Genomic DNA, 15,899 nt, shown 5'->3' with positions numbered 1-15,899 from the left:
ACTAGTTATGTATTAATTCTTTATAAAGCATTCTTACTTTTGTGTGGAAATGTTATGTCTGGAGTACTTACATGATAGAACTTGACTATATGAGGTACTATTATTCTGTCTTTCAAAATGACTTTAAAAAAATACATATCTTTATGATTTTTATCATAAAGACGTATAAGACTTAACTAAAAAACTTAGTATGATGAAAAGATATCATATCTAAAAATGTACCCTGCCTTGCATATAAACCAATGTAGAAAAGTTTGGACTTATAGAAAGGCAAATGGTATATATGTGTATTTGTGTGGTATATTATATGTTTGGTAGCAGAAAAAGAGGGTGTTGCGGTGTTGCATTTTCACATTCAAAAGCATACCTTGCTTTTTGAAGGTATTGACTTTAGGGTTCTTTTAATAATAATCTCCTAATGCTTTAAATATATGATTTGATTGTAGGAATTGGTTTACAGTATAGAACTTTTCTGGAATACATCTCTTATATAAAGTGAAACATAATTATATTTAGTTATTATTGTAGATAACAAACTTGAATAGTAGTTTACTGTTTTATACAATGCTTTCACAGTTATCTCATTTAAACCTCATAACCAGCTCTGAAATAGAAATGACATACTGTATTCCCGTGTTAGAGAGATGAAGAATCTGAGTTTAAGCCTACATCATTAATAAGTGGCAGAGCTACCAATAGGGAAAGAAATGGAGCATTAATGAATGCTTACAAGGTGCCGGGCACTGCGTTTTCTCATGTAATCTTGAAAACAGTCTGGGAGGTAGGTAGTATAATTCTTATGAAGAAATAACCTCAGCGGGTGAACAGACAAACAAATCTGCTGCCTCTAATTTCCAAATTAGAATATAAGAAATTTTACAATTGTGAAAACCTCATGGATTTGAGCAAACTGAATGTATATAAGTTTTTGAAGTTGGCACAAAAAATACGAAATGAGGCCTACTCTTTTCAGTTAACCTTTTGTCATGTTGTGATTTGGAGCATTTTGAACAGATGCTCCATTAACTCTAAAACCCATTAATTCTGTAAATTATATACTTAAACTTTTGAATCTTGCAACTAAGTTTAGCCTCCTGCAGAATTTTTTATTTTATGAGTATAATTTATTGTTTTAAATTAATTTTGTAGTTGATAGCAGTTAGCACTTATTATGTAAATTGAATAATTTATCAAATGTAGAAATTTGTTAACCTAATCCATTTTTACTTAAATGCACCAAAGATTTTTAGTAGGTATTAAAATAGTTTAAAAGAATTTAAATTCTTTGTTGTTTGAATAAATATTTGTCCAAAGAAGCACAGTTGAAGTCCTAGGATTATGGATTTTTTAAAAAAATCGTTTGAATACTAAGATTAAGTGTTTGTGTTTATATGTATAAAAATAAGAACAGAAGAAAATACTCTGGGAATAGTCATACTGACAAACCAGTTACAAATAAAAATACTCAGTTTTCCTCAGTTTAATTAATTGAATGTTATCTTTTAAGTGGATACTATTAAATGCTAAAAGTAAGCTTACTTTTTACACTACACTATTAATTAATTTTGCCTTAGAATTTTTTTTAAGACAAGCTGAAGATTTTTTTGTAAGAAACCCCACCTATTTTTTGCAGCCTAAAATGCTATTTAAGATTAGGGTTTGTTCTTCATGCCAGCAAGATTTCACCAACAACTGTGAAGGCAGTGATCTTTGCATACTTTTAAGTAAGTAACTTAGTCATCTGTTGAAGAGGAGTAGCAAAAATAGAGTTTTAAACTGGTGCTTTATTAAGTGACTTAATTTAAAGTGATGGTAGATCATGAAGTAGGTACATTAATAATTTTCTGTCAACCTTAAAATTGTCAAAACATCTTTGAGGAGTGACTCTAAGCTATTAGTTAAGGGCTAACAAGTATTTAAATATCATTCATTGCTTTTCACTCTGTAATTGCAGACGAATTAACAACACCATTCACTGGTGTGTGTGTGTAAGTTTGCGTTCTCCTCCTAGCAGATCACTCTGCTGTATCATTGGTGGAAAGTCAGACGTGAAGCATCAGCTAGCTCTTTGACAGTGTCCTTTTATATATGCCCAGTCTTCTCTGGATTGAATGCTTTGTGCCTTTTCAGTGCGCTATACTTGCTTGGAGTTGACTCTGCTGGCCGGACTGTTTTGGTTAATAAATGATTGTGGTTGTTTTGTTGTTGTTATGGGTCTTATGTGTGTGTTGCCTGCTGGTCAGGCAACAGTTTTTTTTAGGTTGCTTTATGTTTTTGTAGGAAAATTGGCACCAAGTACTAGTGTGATTTTTTTTTTTTTTTAATCTCTACTACTGTGGCCTTTCTAGTTACTGTGAAGCCACTCCTGGGCCTGTCTCTAGATGCTCATTAGAGGAATCTGACAAGTAAAGTAAAAAGAGCAGTGTGTCTGCCTCTCCTCCTCCCGTCCCCCACCTTTTCTTGTTAATAATCAGTTACCAAACCACGCAGCTCTACACTGAGCAGCTTCTTTTTTCAGTTTGCCTGAAACTGAGCCAGAGGTGATGGCTTGAGATGGGTCTCATAAAAAGCAGCAACATCCCAACCAACAGACAAATCGAGTTGATGAACTCAGGAAAAATTAGGACTTTTAAAGTCATGTTGGATTATTCTAAGATTCAGTGCCAAATTTAAAATGACTCGAAATGTATTTTTTAATAAGAAACAAAGTAGCATTTCTAAAACTTTTAATAGTGTTATGGTAAATGTTACTATTAGATTGAATAATGGATAATGTGAGAATAATTTTTTGATAATTTCTAGGAACCATAGACAATTCTTTTTAGGTCCCCCCCTTTCTTTTGCACATTCCTCTCAGTAAAGTCTATAGTGGTTTTTGACAGGGGGGATCATTCCCTTATTTCCTCTAAAATTGTTTCTACTTCAAGGTACTTTTTTCCTGCAATAGTGGCATGTTTTCTGCGCTTCCTCTTTGGAAGTGGCCTTAATAAGGTAGAAGTTACAGCATTAGGTCATGTGGAGGATGAGGGAAAGGTCTGGTAGAGAGAGCGTCTGTACTGTGTTTACTCTTCACCTTTCAACTTGCTGTGCATTGATCTTGAGTCTGTGACTGTTGAAAAATCCCCAATTTAAATTTAGCCTCTGTAGCCATTTATAAAGAGAGAAAATAAGAATTATATTCAGAGACTAGAGGTTATACAAAGATGGATATACGTCTTTTGTTCTGCTTTTTTCCAAATTCTTAGGTAAAGAAGTAGTTTCGGTGCTTGCATTACTGCTGGCGATTTTAAAACATTTCTTGAACGAAGAGCATGCACACTTCTCATTGTTACTTCGCCTTGTTGCTTGGTATTCCTGCTTTGTAATTACAAAATTTTTATTCCTTGTAACAATCGGACTTCTCTTATCCCTGTGGACAAAACTGTATTACAACTGATGAGTGCGGCTGCCAAAAAATGAGCACAGAGGTGGGCATTTGGCTGCTCCGTGTTGTGTAGGAAGTGTTCTGATTACGGGATTTATGATGTACACTAAAGTGGAAATGCCTTTGAACTTAGTTTTCAGTCTCCAATCCTAAGTTTTCTTTTTAATCATTAGAACTCTTTTAAAAACAATTGCAAAGAAAAATCTAAAATATCAAGATTCATTATTTTGTCAACTGTGTGTAAAGTATCTTGTGAGTTTTATAGATATTTTGACTGTCTCGTGTATCCTGAGTACCAATGTCTTTATAGAAAAATTCAGTTCTCTGTGAAGACTAGGAAGTGTATTGTATATTGAACTAGTTCTATGTGTTGTTTTGATATTTAAAATAAAGTTCTTTGGTCCTAACAAAGCATATCTAGGTTTTATTGAACACATTTTCACATCATGACAATGCAGTGCTCTGCCTGCCTCCTGAAAAACTGAATAAAAAGATCATGAACACATAGAAAACCAGTGTCTTGGGGCACAGTTATTAAAATTTTCATTTTTCATAAGCTAGATATCATTTTGAAATATTTTATATGTTAAAATGTATAAATCATTATTTAATGGCTTTTAAGTGGCTAATTAATATGTTTAAATATTAATAGTGGACTATTATGCTTGAAGTAGTCATGTGCTGTTTTTCCCCAAGGAGTCTGAATTGTAGAAAATCCCATGAATGGGCTGGTCCCTGTGACAGTGAGAGGGGTCACTCTCGCCACTGCCCCTCATTCCCAGAACTGTACACTCTGGCCACGGGACGGACCACTGCTGGTCTAAGGCACGAGCTGAGTGACAGGACACACCTGACCTGGCCAGCTGTCATCTGCATCTGGCACCATAACTGAGCCTCCGCAGGCAGCTGGTAGAAGACTAGTGAATTCCAAGCCTTCCCACTGGAGGCGGTGTTGTGTGGGACACCTAATTCTCTATTGCTGTGTAACACATTAGACCAAATGTAGTGGCTTGAAACAACAGACATTACCTCACAGGTCTTGTGGGTCAGGAATCGACTGGCTGAGCTGGGTGGCTCTGGCTCAGGGTCTCCCCCGGGGGTTGAAGTCAAACTTCATGGTAGCTGCAGTCTCTAGAGGCCATCCTGGGGTTGAAGTCAAACTTCATGGGAGCCGCTGTCTCTAGAGACCATCCTGGAGCAGGCTTCACCTCCAAGCCCACTTCTGGCCAGAGTTCCTCCCCACACAGCCTCTCTCTACAGGGCTGCCTGGTGATAGATACACAGCTGCTGCCCCCAAGAAAAAATGAAAGAGAGAACACAGGCAGGATTTAAGTTGCAGTCTTTTATAACCTAATCTAGGAAGTGATAGCACATCACATCTGCCACTGCGAGTCCCTAAGTCCACACCACTCAAGGGACACAAATTAAGATTCCCCTCTTGAAGGGAGAAGTGACCAAGAATTTTTAGACACACTTTGAAAACCTCCACAGATTCATTGGTTCTAGAGAAAGCATTCTGTACGTCCATGCATGGATGGTGGGGGCAGGTACAGCAATCTATACTCAGAAAATGCATCTACTCCAGAGAGGAAAATACCACCTCTTCTGTGATAGAAAGGGTTTAATGTAACCCACATGCCACAGGTAACTGGTTGGTCCCTGGGGAGTGGAGTCACACTGGGGGTTCTGCTTGGCCTCTGTTCGCAGGTCAGGCTCTCAGCGGTGGGACATCTGATCAGCCTTGGAAAGAGGGACTTTCGTAGCCCCCATATCTCCAGCCATGGCCAGTGTATACATGGGTTCACCAAGTAAGAATGGGGTCTCTGAGGAAAGAGGTTCTGACATCTAAGCAGGACAGGTTGTCTTGTTTGCCTGATTTTTGAGCTCTTCCTTTGCCTTGGATATTCTCTGATGGCATTTACTAGGGACACAAATTTCTTAACTTCCTGCCCCTATTTTTCTTTTTAAGTAATTGATTTATTTTTGGCTGTGTTGGGTCTTTGTTGCTGCGCGCGGGCTTTCTCTGGTTGTGGCGAGCGGGGGCTGCTCTTTGTTGCGGTGCACGGGCTTCTCATCGCGGTGGCTTGTTGCGGAGCACGGGCTCTAGGTGCGCAGGCTTCGGTAGCTGTGGCATGCGGACTCCAGAGCGCAGGCTCAGCAGTTGTGGCGCACGGACTTAGTTGCTCCGCAGCATGTGGGATCTTCCCTGACTAGGGCTCAAACCCATGTCCCCTGCATTGGCAGGCGGATTCCTAACCATTGCGCCACCAGGGAATTCCCCCGTCCCTATCTTGAGATGCCCTTTTACATACCTCTCCTCCCCAGACTTACTTGTCACCAAGTTTTCATTTTGCTTTTTCCACACCCTTGACCCGCTGCCCAACCTGTTGACTGTGCCCTTGAGTCAGCAGAGAGCAGAGACGTGCCTTCTCCCTTTTGAAGTGGATTAGATGCACCATCCAAAATTCTGCTCACTGAGTGTTCTCATCTACCCTGAGGGGAGGCTATAGTTTAGCTCTGCTCACATCTGGCCTACCATACACATCCATCCATAAACCAGGCTTTTTCTTCCTTTATGAAATGGTCAAGGACATCCCCAATTTCCCCGAGGTATAGACTGAGAGAGGCAGTGTAGGAGGAGGAGATATTACAGGACCCGAGTCGTCTGTGCAGCTTGTGAACTTGGGGCCTGCTCAGCCCTGGGCTGGTGTTCACCACTTTGACTTGATAATGGAATGTTGCTTGTCACATCCAGTTGTTTGGTTCCTTGGATTAGATCCCCGGTCAGCAAACTTCTTTGTAAAGGGCCAGATACTAAGTAGTACAGACTTTGCAGGCAATATGATTTCTCCTGGAACTATTCGACTCCGCCTTTGTAGTGTGAAAGCAGTCGTAGATAACATGTAAAGGAATGGGTGTCTCTGTGTTCCAGTAAAACTTCAGTGGGGTAAGTCTCAGACCCTCCCAGTTCCTGACAGCTGTTTCTTGCTCTTCAGATTTAATTAGAAAATGTCATCAATATAACGGAACCGTGGAGGGGCTGCCTCTGCTGGTGAGGGAGGTTTGTGGGAATAGGGAGAATTACAAGCTCTCAGCCTTTAAACTTTTGCCCAAATACCATACTCCTTCCCAGGGTCCCCCTCCCTCCCCTTAGCTAGGAGGGCTGGTAGGGTCGAGCATTTAATCAGTGCTGCCACATTTACCAGCAGCCTCGGGATTAGTCCTTGGCCATGTGTTCCCTGAGGCCACAGGAAGTGAGGGGCTTCTTCAGGCCTTCCGTCCACACATTCTTGTTCTCAAGATATGTTCTTTTTTTTTTTTAATTTTATAGCTACTTTATTTATTTATTTATTTATTTTTGGCTGTGTTGGGTCTTCGGTTCGTGCGAGGGCTTTCTCTAGTTGCGGCAAGCGGGGGCCACTCTTCATCGCGGTGCGGGGACCGCTCTTCATCGCGGTGCGCGGGCCTCTCACTATCGCGGCCCCTCCCGTTGCGGAGCACAGGCTCCAGACACGCAGGCTCAGTAGTTGTGGCTCACCGGCCCAGCTGCTCCGCGGCATGTGGGATCTTCCCAGGCCAGGGCCCGAACCCGTGTCCCCTGCATTAGCAGGCAGATTCTCAACCACTGCGCCACCAGGGAAGCCCTCAAGATATGTTCTTAGTGGTACCCTTGGATGTTCACAGAGTTTCATTTTCTTTTTCCCTACGTATGCTCTCCTGGGTGGTCAGGTGAAACCAGGTGACACTCTACGCTTTATAATCATTTATAAAGTGTTGGCATAGCCACTGTGTGCCCCGGCCACCTGATCTTTGAATAAATTGCCCTTCGTATACACTTCATCTCATGCTGCCACCACAGATAGATAATTTGAGGACTCAGGATGCTACCGCATCCCTTGGATTATCATGATGTGTTTCTCGCTAGCAGGAGTTTATCCCTGTGCTCCCCAAATATGAGCAACTCAATTCAGAATTCTATCTTAAGAGGCAATTTCCTAAGGCCACTATTGCATCAGCCAGGGACACTAAGGAAATTGCTGGCCCTCTCCAATTTAGTGGAATTCAAGGAAGTTTAATAAAGGGACTATTTGCAAAGATGTGACGGGGATGGAGGGAAACAAGCAATAGTGCCATATCCTGGGACTAGTAACACCATGGTGTCCCCACACCCAGATCCCCAGAGACCCATGAGGAGAGGGCACCTCTCCAGCTACTTGTGATTTTAATGTTGAGATGGAGTCAGCCCAAGGGGGGGGGGAATGGGGGAAGTACCCTTACCTCCCTCTTTGAGTAAAACAGAAGCTACAGAGTAAAAAAACCTATGGATGTAGCAAATACAGAACACAGGCCAGCATCCCACAGCAAAGAGCAGGCTGGACAAGGGTGGAGGGTGGAAGTGGAGGGCAAATGAAAAATATCCCGTGCAGTTTATCCTGGATTTTCTAAAACTGTGCGTCAAGGGCATTGCTTTATGAAGAGAGACTGCGAGGGGAGAGCATAGATAAACAAGATGTGTTACTATCATGTTAAAAAGCGTTGAAACAAACATGTCAGTGACTTAAGCTTAAGGGCTTATATTTGTAATGTTAATTTGATGAACAACATTCACAGTAGGAAATAATAAATATAAATTAAGTGTATATGAAGGTTATTGTCGTTCACATTACCGTTTTGCTAAAAAATTATGGAGTAGTGGAATCCTAAATTAGGATTTTAAGAAACCTCCGTGAACACTTTTGATTAAATATCGTTAAGATAACAGGGTTCAACATCAGGTCAAAATGGGTGTCAGTGAATATAATTTCAGATCCCACCTTCCTCATTTTGGTTTTCCACCCAGGGAGTTTTCTTTTGATATACTTCGTGCACGCGTACACACATCCACACGTTATTTTTTAAAGTCTCCTCCTGTCTTTAGAAGCAGTAGGTGCAGGGGTGAGAGCAAGACCAGCCGAGCTGCCTGTGTCCCTTTCCTGGCTTTGCCACTTCCTGGCTGGCTGGACACCGGCCTCGCTCATCTGTGAAGCACGAATAATGGCACCTCCCTCACAGGGTTGAAGTGAAGGTTGAGATAAATATGTCCAGGGCTTAAAACAATCCCTGGCAAAGAGTAACATGTTAGCGATAACCATTATTATCAGATGTCTACAATTAAAATGAAAACCGAGAAGTTATTTGTCAAGGGCAATGCCCGTCAAGACGATCGCTTATGAATTTCTGGGAATCTCGGGTTTTGCTTGTTTACCTAGTTTTGCTCCCAGTATCACGGAGCCCCTGCTGGGGTCAGGCACTGACATCAGCACGTTCACACTAACTATACATTTAATTTTCCTCATTTTCTCCCATTTGGGCCCAGGAAGCCTCTGAGGGGAGCTCAGGGTTGTGACCCTGGCCGGGTACACTGGGGGAGGGAAATGACTGTCCCAGCACCGCAATGACTGCTGCATTTACGGTGGAAGTGCTGTGACTCTCTTTCTTTCAAGCAACCTGTTCACAAAACCGAAAGGCGAATTCCGAGTCTGAGCCCCGGGCCTCAGGGGCCGCCGAGACCCCGACGCCACTGTCGCCTCCGCGCGCAGAGCGCCGCGCTGCCGTCGACACGTTTAAATAAGGCGCCGTCTTCTCATTGGCCGGGGCTGCTGCCCGGTGATTGGCCCTGCGCGGAGGTGGGTGGGGCCGGACGCGCCCATTGGTGGAGGCGGGAAGTTTAAACAGAGCAAAGAACCTGCGCTGTTTGCTCCTGTTTCCAGTTTGCGAGTCTGTGTGCCCAGCTTCTTTCCCGGGTCCCGGCGATCGCACGAGAAAGGGGGCGAATTCGCTTCGGTTCCACGCAGCTTCCCAAGAGGACACGGTGGGCGTTCCTGCAGGGGCGGCTCGGAGCAGCCCGTTGGTCCCAGAGGCCGCCATGGCGACCAGGCGTCGGGGGCGCGACAGCTGGGAGCGGAGCCCCCCGGAACCGAGGCCGCGGGCGGGGCCGCGGGGCCCCCGGGCCGAGGAGGAGGCGGCCTCCCCGCCGGTCCTGTCCCTCAGCCACTTCTGCAGGTCGCCCTTCCTCTGCTTCGGGGACGTGCGCCTGGGAGCCTCGCGGACGCTGCCCCTGGCCCTGGACAACCCCAACGAGGAGGTGGCCGCCGTGAAGCTGTCTCGTGGCCCGGCCGCCGAGTGCGGCTTCACCGTCTGGCCGAGCGCCTTCGTGCTGCAGGTAGGAGGGGAGTGGGCCTTCCGCGGTCTCCCCGCCGCGCTCCGGGAGGGGCCTCGGAACGAGCAGCAGCGGACCTGAGGCCTGGAGATAAAGCCAGGTCCTTCCCTCTAACGCTGGGTGAGCCCTGGTCCCCGGGGCAGAGCAGCTGGGTCGGCGGGGACTCGGGCGGTGACAGCGCGTCCACGCGCCTGCGCGGAGCATCCTTAGAAGCCCTTTCCTAGCTTTCTGTTGCAGAGAAGCGTTTTTCATAGACTTCAGGCCTCGAGAAGACTTGCGGTTCTAGAGTAATGGATGGCACTTTTAAAATTAATATTCATATCTTTCATCTGTCTCTATCCATACATCTATCCAGCCACCCATCTGTCTGTATTTAAAACTGCCAGGAGTACTTTGGTTAGAGCAGGGTTTTTTAATTGCTTTCCATCAGTCATATTAAATATCCACTTTAGTTTCCATAGGGAAACTGATTCCACAGAGTCAGGGTAACTACTATTCCGGTGAACTTTGTTTTGGCCAAACGTCTATAGCAACAAAACCAAAAACACTTCCTCAGTGTTGTTTTCAACAAGTATGAACACTTTATTATTTTAATCTTTTGTTTGTTTGTTTGCTGTAGTGTAGTTTTACCGGTGATTCAAATTTAATTTTATGACTGTTGTTTCAAGAACTTCCTGGGTAGCTTTTCTTCATTGCATTGGCCAGAGTAATGCTCCCATTCCTGTCACCAAAATCTAGAGAATTTACTTTCTTTTTCTGATTTCTGTGGTCTTTCCATTGATTAGAATCTCTGAAAGGGTGAAAAGAAAAAAAAAAATAGCTGAGGGAGTCTCACTCCTTATGTAAATAACCGCTTCCTAAGGCAGTGAGAAGAGGCTTTAATCTGAGGTCTGTTGACTTGTGCATAAGCAGTGGTTCAGCTACACTTAAGAACCTGCCCGTTCTCTCTAGTTTATAAATGTTTGCTTTTCTTTTCGTGAAAAGATATATACTTTTTTCTATCTACATAATACTTCTACTTGTTCTTTTTTGTTTTGTGGAACTAAAGTTTTTGGGTTTTGTTTTTTTAGAATTACACTTTTTATACTGTAAAAGTTAACTGTTCTTATCTTTTAAACCATCCGTTTATGATGTTTTATGGTTTCTGCTTTAAAACAAAACTTGTCTTTTATTAGCTGTTGATCTCCCTCAGCTTCAGGTCTGGGTGTGCTGATTCCACTCAACCCACCAAACCACTAAGATAATACATACAAACATAATGTTTACCTTTTACAAATTCTCTTAAACTCTGTTGCCTTATTTAATCCTTACATCACACTCATGGAGTCCTTATCCACATTTGCAGATAAGGCAACACTATCAAAGGGTTTGTGTGCAGCGGGTCAGGGTAGGCAGCTCAGTTCACTCTTCTGAGTCTTCTGTGTCTCTATTTTCTCATCTCTTAGTTGAAAGTAATGCCAACTGCACCTGTGCATGGTGCTCAAATGAGAGAAAGCGTCAAGCAAAAGTCTGGACTCTGTCCTGAATAAATGTTCTCTTCCTGATTTTTCATGAGGAAATATGCTCAGAGGGTGGAAATATTTATGCATGGTTTTATTCTTAGCAGTTGACAGAGCTGGAATTCCCATCTAGGTTTTATAATTTTAAATCCCATGCACTTTCCCTTATATTGATGTATAGACATGAGACATGGTTCCTTCCTAAAGACATATGTTAGGAGGTTGAAGGAAAAATTCTAAGAACAAGAAGAAGTTACATGAAACAGCTATCAAGGAGGATGGGATGGTTTGAGGAGACTGGACATCAGAATCACCTGGAGGGCTGGTTAAAATACTTTTGGGTCCCCACCCTCAGACTTTCTGATTCCATATGTGTAGAGTAGGACTAGAACTTGCATTTCTAAGAAGTTCCCGGGTGATGCCTCTGCTACAGGTCCAGGGACCACATTTTGAGAAGCACTGTAGTGGGAAATAAATATTAGAACATCCCTCATCTAAAGCACACCCCACACCTCCAGTGAATTAGCATGTCACGGTCTGACTAAGCAGCACTTCTCTGAGGTGCCTGCAACCACTTGCATCAGATTTGTCCGGATTGCTTGTTAAATGAGGGAGATTTCTACTCACCACTCCACACTTACTCATGTGACTTTCTGGGGGTAAATACAGAAAACTCCATTTTAAACAAGGTCTTATGTATGCAGATGGCATCTCAAGAACCACTGGGTAAAGTGTTATACTTGCCAAAGAATGACAGAAATTCACAATTAGTATAAAAATAAGTCTACCATACAATATATCTAGGCCTGAAGCGGAACGAAGACCAGGAGACTGTCATTTGGGATATTTTTGTAGAGCAGATTTATTGGGGCCTATCCAAGGAAGACTTTTTTTATAAATTTATTTATTTATTTATTTATTTTTGGCTGTGTTGGGTCTTCGTTTCTGTGCGAGGTCTTTCTCTAGTTGCGGCGAGTGGGGGCCACTCTTCATCGCGGTGCGCGGGCCTCTCACTATCGCGGCCTCTCTTGTTGCGGAGCACAGGCTCCAGGCGCGCAGGCTCAGTAATTGTGGCTCACGGGCCCAGTTGCTCCGCGGCATGTGGGATCCTCCCAGACCAGGGCTCGAACCCGTGTACCCTGCATTGGCGGGCAGATTCTCAACCACTGCGCCACCAGGGAAGCCCCAGGAAAACTTTTTAAAATGATCTTTTGGGTTTCTTTTAATCTCCTAGTCATTCTTTTTAAAACTTCAATAATACTGGTGTGTTAGAATCTGCATAGGACTGCTGTAATGTAGGGGGTTTGTCATTTGGGTCTAGGTCTTCATAATGACATTCAATTAAAATCACCAGCCATCCTACTGAATGGGATTTAGCTACGTGGTGTTTCCATCCTGATTGCACGTTACCTTAGTGGTGAGCTTTAAAAAAACCACTGGTACCAGGACCTCGCTTCAACATCACTCCTGGGGAGGACATAGAGGAGCGTCGTGGCATTTTTACTTTTTACAAACCCCTCAAGTGATCTCTGTAACCAGGGTTATGAACAACTCAACTGGATGGTTTAACTGACTCATTGGTGCCAGTTCTGGAAATAGGAGCTTTTGCTCTGCAAACGAGTAGAGGCTAACATGAGGCCGCTCGCATTTCTTCAAGAAAATAAGCCACCCGTCTATTGTGCAATGAGTTTGATGCTACTTTGATGTGACTGGGAGACTGGCAAGGCAGCCCCAAACCTGGCTCTTCCCTCCTCCTCCTTCACAGCCAGGCTTCTCAGACAGTTATGGTCATTGCACTTACGGCCACAAGGGGGCGGGCCAGATCCATTTAATAACAAGGCAGCTTCAGTTGTCACTGGCTGCAACTACCGTTTTCTGATTTGTCACTAATAAAAAGTTTGTAAACAAAGACCACAGACTCTTAGGACTAGATGGAATTATGAGAGATCATCTTGTTTATTGATTGTCAACATTTTTTAAATCTTCTCCCAAAGGAGGGAGATGCAGTCCACTTTTTTTATTGTAATTCTGACTTTCTGCTGTCTTTCAGAATCTAGATAAAATAGTAAGATTCTTACCTCAGACACATGGCAATGCTTCTGTTCAAAAAATTAACAGTGATGCATATCCAAGAATGGCATTACTGAAGGTAATAGAGGCATATTTAAAAGAAAGTAGTATGACAGATCTGTTCCCTCATTTGTTTGAGTTACCTAAGAAATTTTTTTAAAGGGTGGAGTTGGGGGGCGGGGGAGACCAAATAAAGATTTCCAAAAGGGAAAAAGTAAAATGCTTTATGTTTTATCTCAGTTTTTACACCTCTGAGGGTATTTGTCTCCATAAAAGGTGAAGTTTTGTAGCTAGACTATCACTGCAGTCCAAAAAGCATGTATCAGTTATAAATCCCTTGACATATTTTTCAGAACTGACTCGCTCTCACTGTCTCAGTCTATGGATTGTTACAGATTACCAAAGGGCTTCCTCTTGGGCAGGTGGATGGAGGAGGAGGAGGCATGGAAAAGGAAAAGGGGGTGAGCACTCTGACCATCTCCCTCCCAATGTGCTCTCCTCCTGGGTTAGCTGACTAACCTTTCAACTAAGGATAAAAAGACTAGCACTTCATTTTGGTATGCCTTAAAGAAAATAGGCAGACAAGCAAAACAAAACAAAACCTCTGCAGCCACAAAATGTACACCTAAGTGATGCTGTTTATGATGTTCAAATCTGTTAAAGAGATTACATATATACGATAGTCCTCTGCTTCTCTCTCCAACCTCATGTATCGCAGGTCATTTGCCTTCCCACTAACGTTAAGCCGCACTGGTCCTCAGTCTGTTTCTAGGGCTACACTAAGCAGTTTCTTATTTCAGGGCTGTGTACATGCTGGCACGTTCTGCTGAATTGCTCCTCCCTTAGCTCTGTCTGTCCAGCTCATTCTTATCCTTTGTCTTAGCTTAAATATTAATATTATACTCTCTGATCACCCAGTTAGAGATTATAGGTCCCTTCACTATGGCTCTCTCAAACCTTTTTTTTTTGTTTCATTGATAACAGTATTGGGGACTTGTATTTTTGTATTTATCTTTTCACTTAGATTTTGTAATTTCTTTTATTGAGAAGAATATAGTGTCCATGAGGCCAGAGACCATGTCTGCTTTTCATTCATTCAATAATTTTGTCACTTAAATATTTAATGTATGGCCATCCTGTGTCAGGCACTATGTATGCCATTAGGCACTCAATAACTATTTGTTAAGTAACAGTAACTCTTTAGAAGGGACACCCCCTTTTCAAATTTTCTATATATAAATTGAGAAGCAAATAGTAAGAGTTCACACTCTTGAATTTATCCTAAACAGATAATTTCATTTGAATCTCAGTAAGAACAAAATTTGATAGATATGCCCATTAAGTAAGTTGTACAGGCAGACCTTGGAGATATTGTGGGTTCAGTTTCAGACCCCTGCAATAGAGTGAAAATCACAGTAAAGCGAGTCACATGAATGTTTTGGTTTCCCAGTGCATATAAAAGCTATGTTTACACTATACTGTAATCTATTAAGTGTGCAATAGCATCATGTCTAAAAAGACAATATACATATCTTAAGTTAAAAAGACTACTACTGAAAGATGCTAACAATCTGGGCCTTCAGCAAACTAATCTTTTTGCTCATGGAGGGTTTGCCTCGATGTTGATGCTGCTGACTGATGAGGCTGGTGGCTGCTGAAGGCTGGGGTCGCCGTGGCAGTTTCTTCAAACAAGACAACAGTGAAGTTTGCTGCATTGATTGACTCTTCCTTTCATGAACAATTTCTCTGTAGCCTGCGATGCTGTTTCTTTTTTGTTTTTTTTTTTAATCAGTCATCAATTTTACACACATCACTGTATATATGTCAATCCCAATCGCCCAATTCAGCACACCACCATCCCCACCCCACCGCAGTTTTCCCCCTTGGTGTCCATACGTTTGTTCTCTACATCTGTGTCTCAACATCAAAGATCACAGAGCACCAGAACACATATTATAATGAAAAAGTTTGAAATATTGCAAGAATTACCAAAATGTGCTACAGAGACACAAAGTGAGCAAATGCTGTGGGAAAAATGGCACCAATAGACTTGCTCAATGAGGGATTGCCACAAACCTTCAATTTGTTAAAAAAAAAAAAAAATACAATATCTACGAAGCAAAATAAAGAAAAATAAAACAAGGTATGGCTGTATATGACAAAAAAAGAAAGAACATTCACTGACCTAATGATTTCTATATGCGGAGCACACATCACACAACCAGAAACATCCTAGCCTGGAGCCAGAATAATCTAGCCTACCACAGATGTGCTGTTAAACATTAATTTAACAAAGTGATGAGTTGAAATTTAGTGAAATGAGACAAAAGCCCATTTAAGCTCTAAATTTGGGGGATCTTCCAACCCTAACCTTGGCTTGTAATCCCCCTTCCTTTTATTAGAGTTGTGTGAGTCTGATCTGACAAAGGGTAACAACAGGTGGGTTGAAGATGGTGTGTGTGGTCTCTGGGCCTGAGATTTTTCCAGTTTATCCATCTACTAAGGCCTTCAAAGCTCTGAAAGTGAGTCTCGGACACTCACCTAATTATTGATACTAAGTTGTTGAGAAGCTCAGGAATTCTGCAAGGCCAGACAAGGGGGAGGCTAGCCTTCACCAGAGTTTTTCTTGTGATTTTATTCTTGTTGTTTTTGCTGTAGCTGGTCACTTAACTGATTTAGCATAACTCAACAAGAAAGAGCCAAAGAT

General features: G+C 42.5%; 1 protein-coding gene across 2 annotated transcripts in view; it reads left to right on the top strand.

Annotated features, from left to right (window-relative positions):
* The first annotated feature begins 9,329 nt into the window (after positions 1 to 9,329).
* Positions 9,330 to 15,899, top strand: part of ASPM (assembly factor for spindle microtubules) — a 62,162-nt gene continuing 55,592 nt past the window's right edge. For both annotated transcript variants that reach the window (XM_059906003.1, XM_059905999.1), the window contains exon 1: positions 9,330 to 9,626. In XM_059906003.1, coding sequence (XP_059761986.1) covers positions 9,330 to 9,626 — 297 coding nt within the window. The remainder of the gene's footprint in view (positions 9,627 to 15,899) is intronic.

Source organism: Balaenoptera ricei, chromosome 1, assembly GCF_028023285.1.
Source record: "Balaenoptera ricei isolate mBalRic1 chromosome 1, mBalRic1.hap2, whole genome shotgun sequence".
NCBI lineage: Eukaryota > Metazoa > Chordata > Mammalia > Artiodactyla > Balaenopteridae > Balaenoptera > Balaenoptera ricei.
Note: the sequence above shows the minus strand (reverse complement) of the source record. Positions and strands in the feature narration are given on the sequence as shown.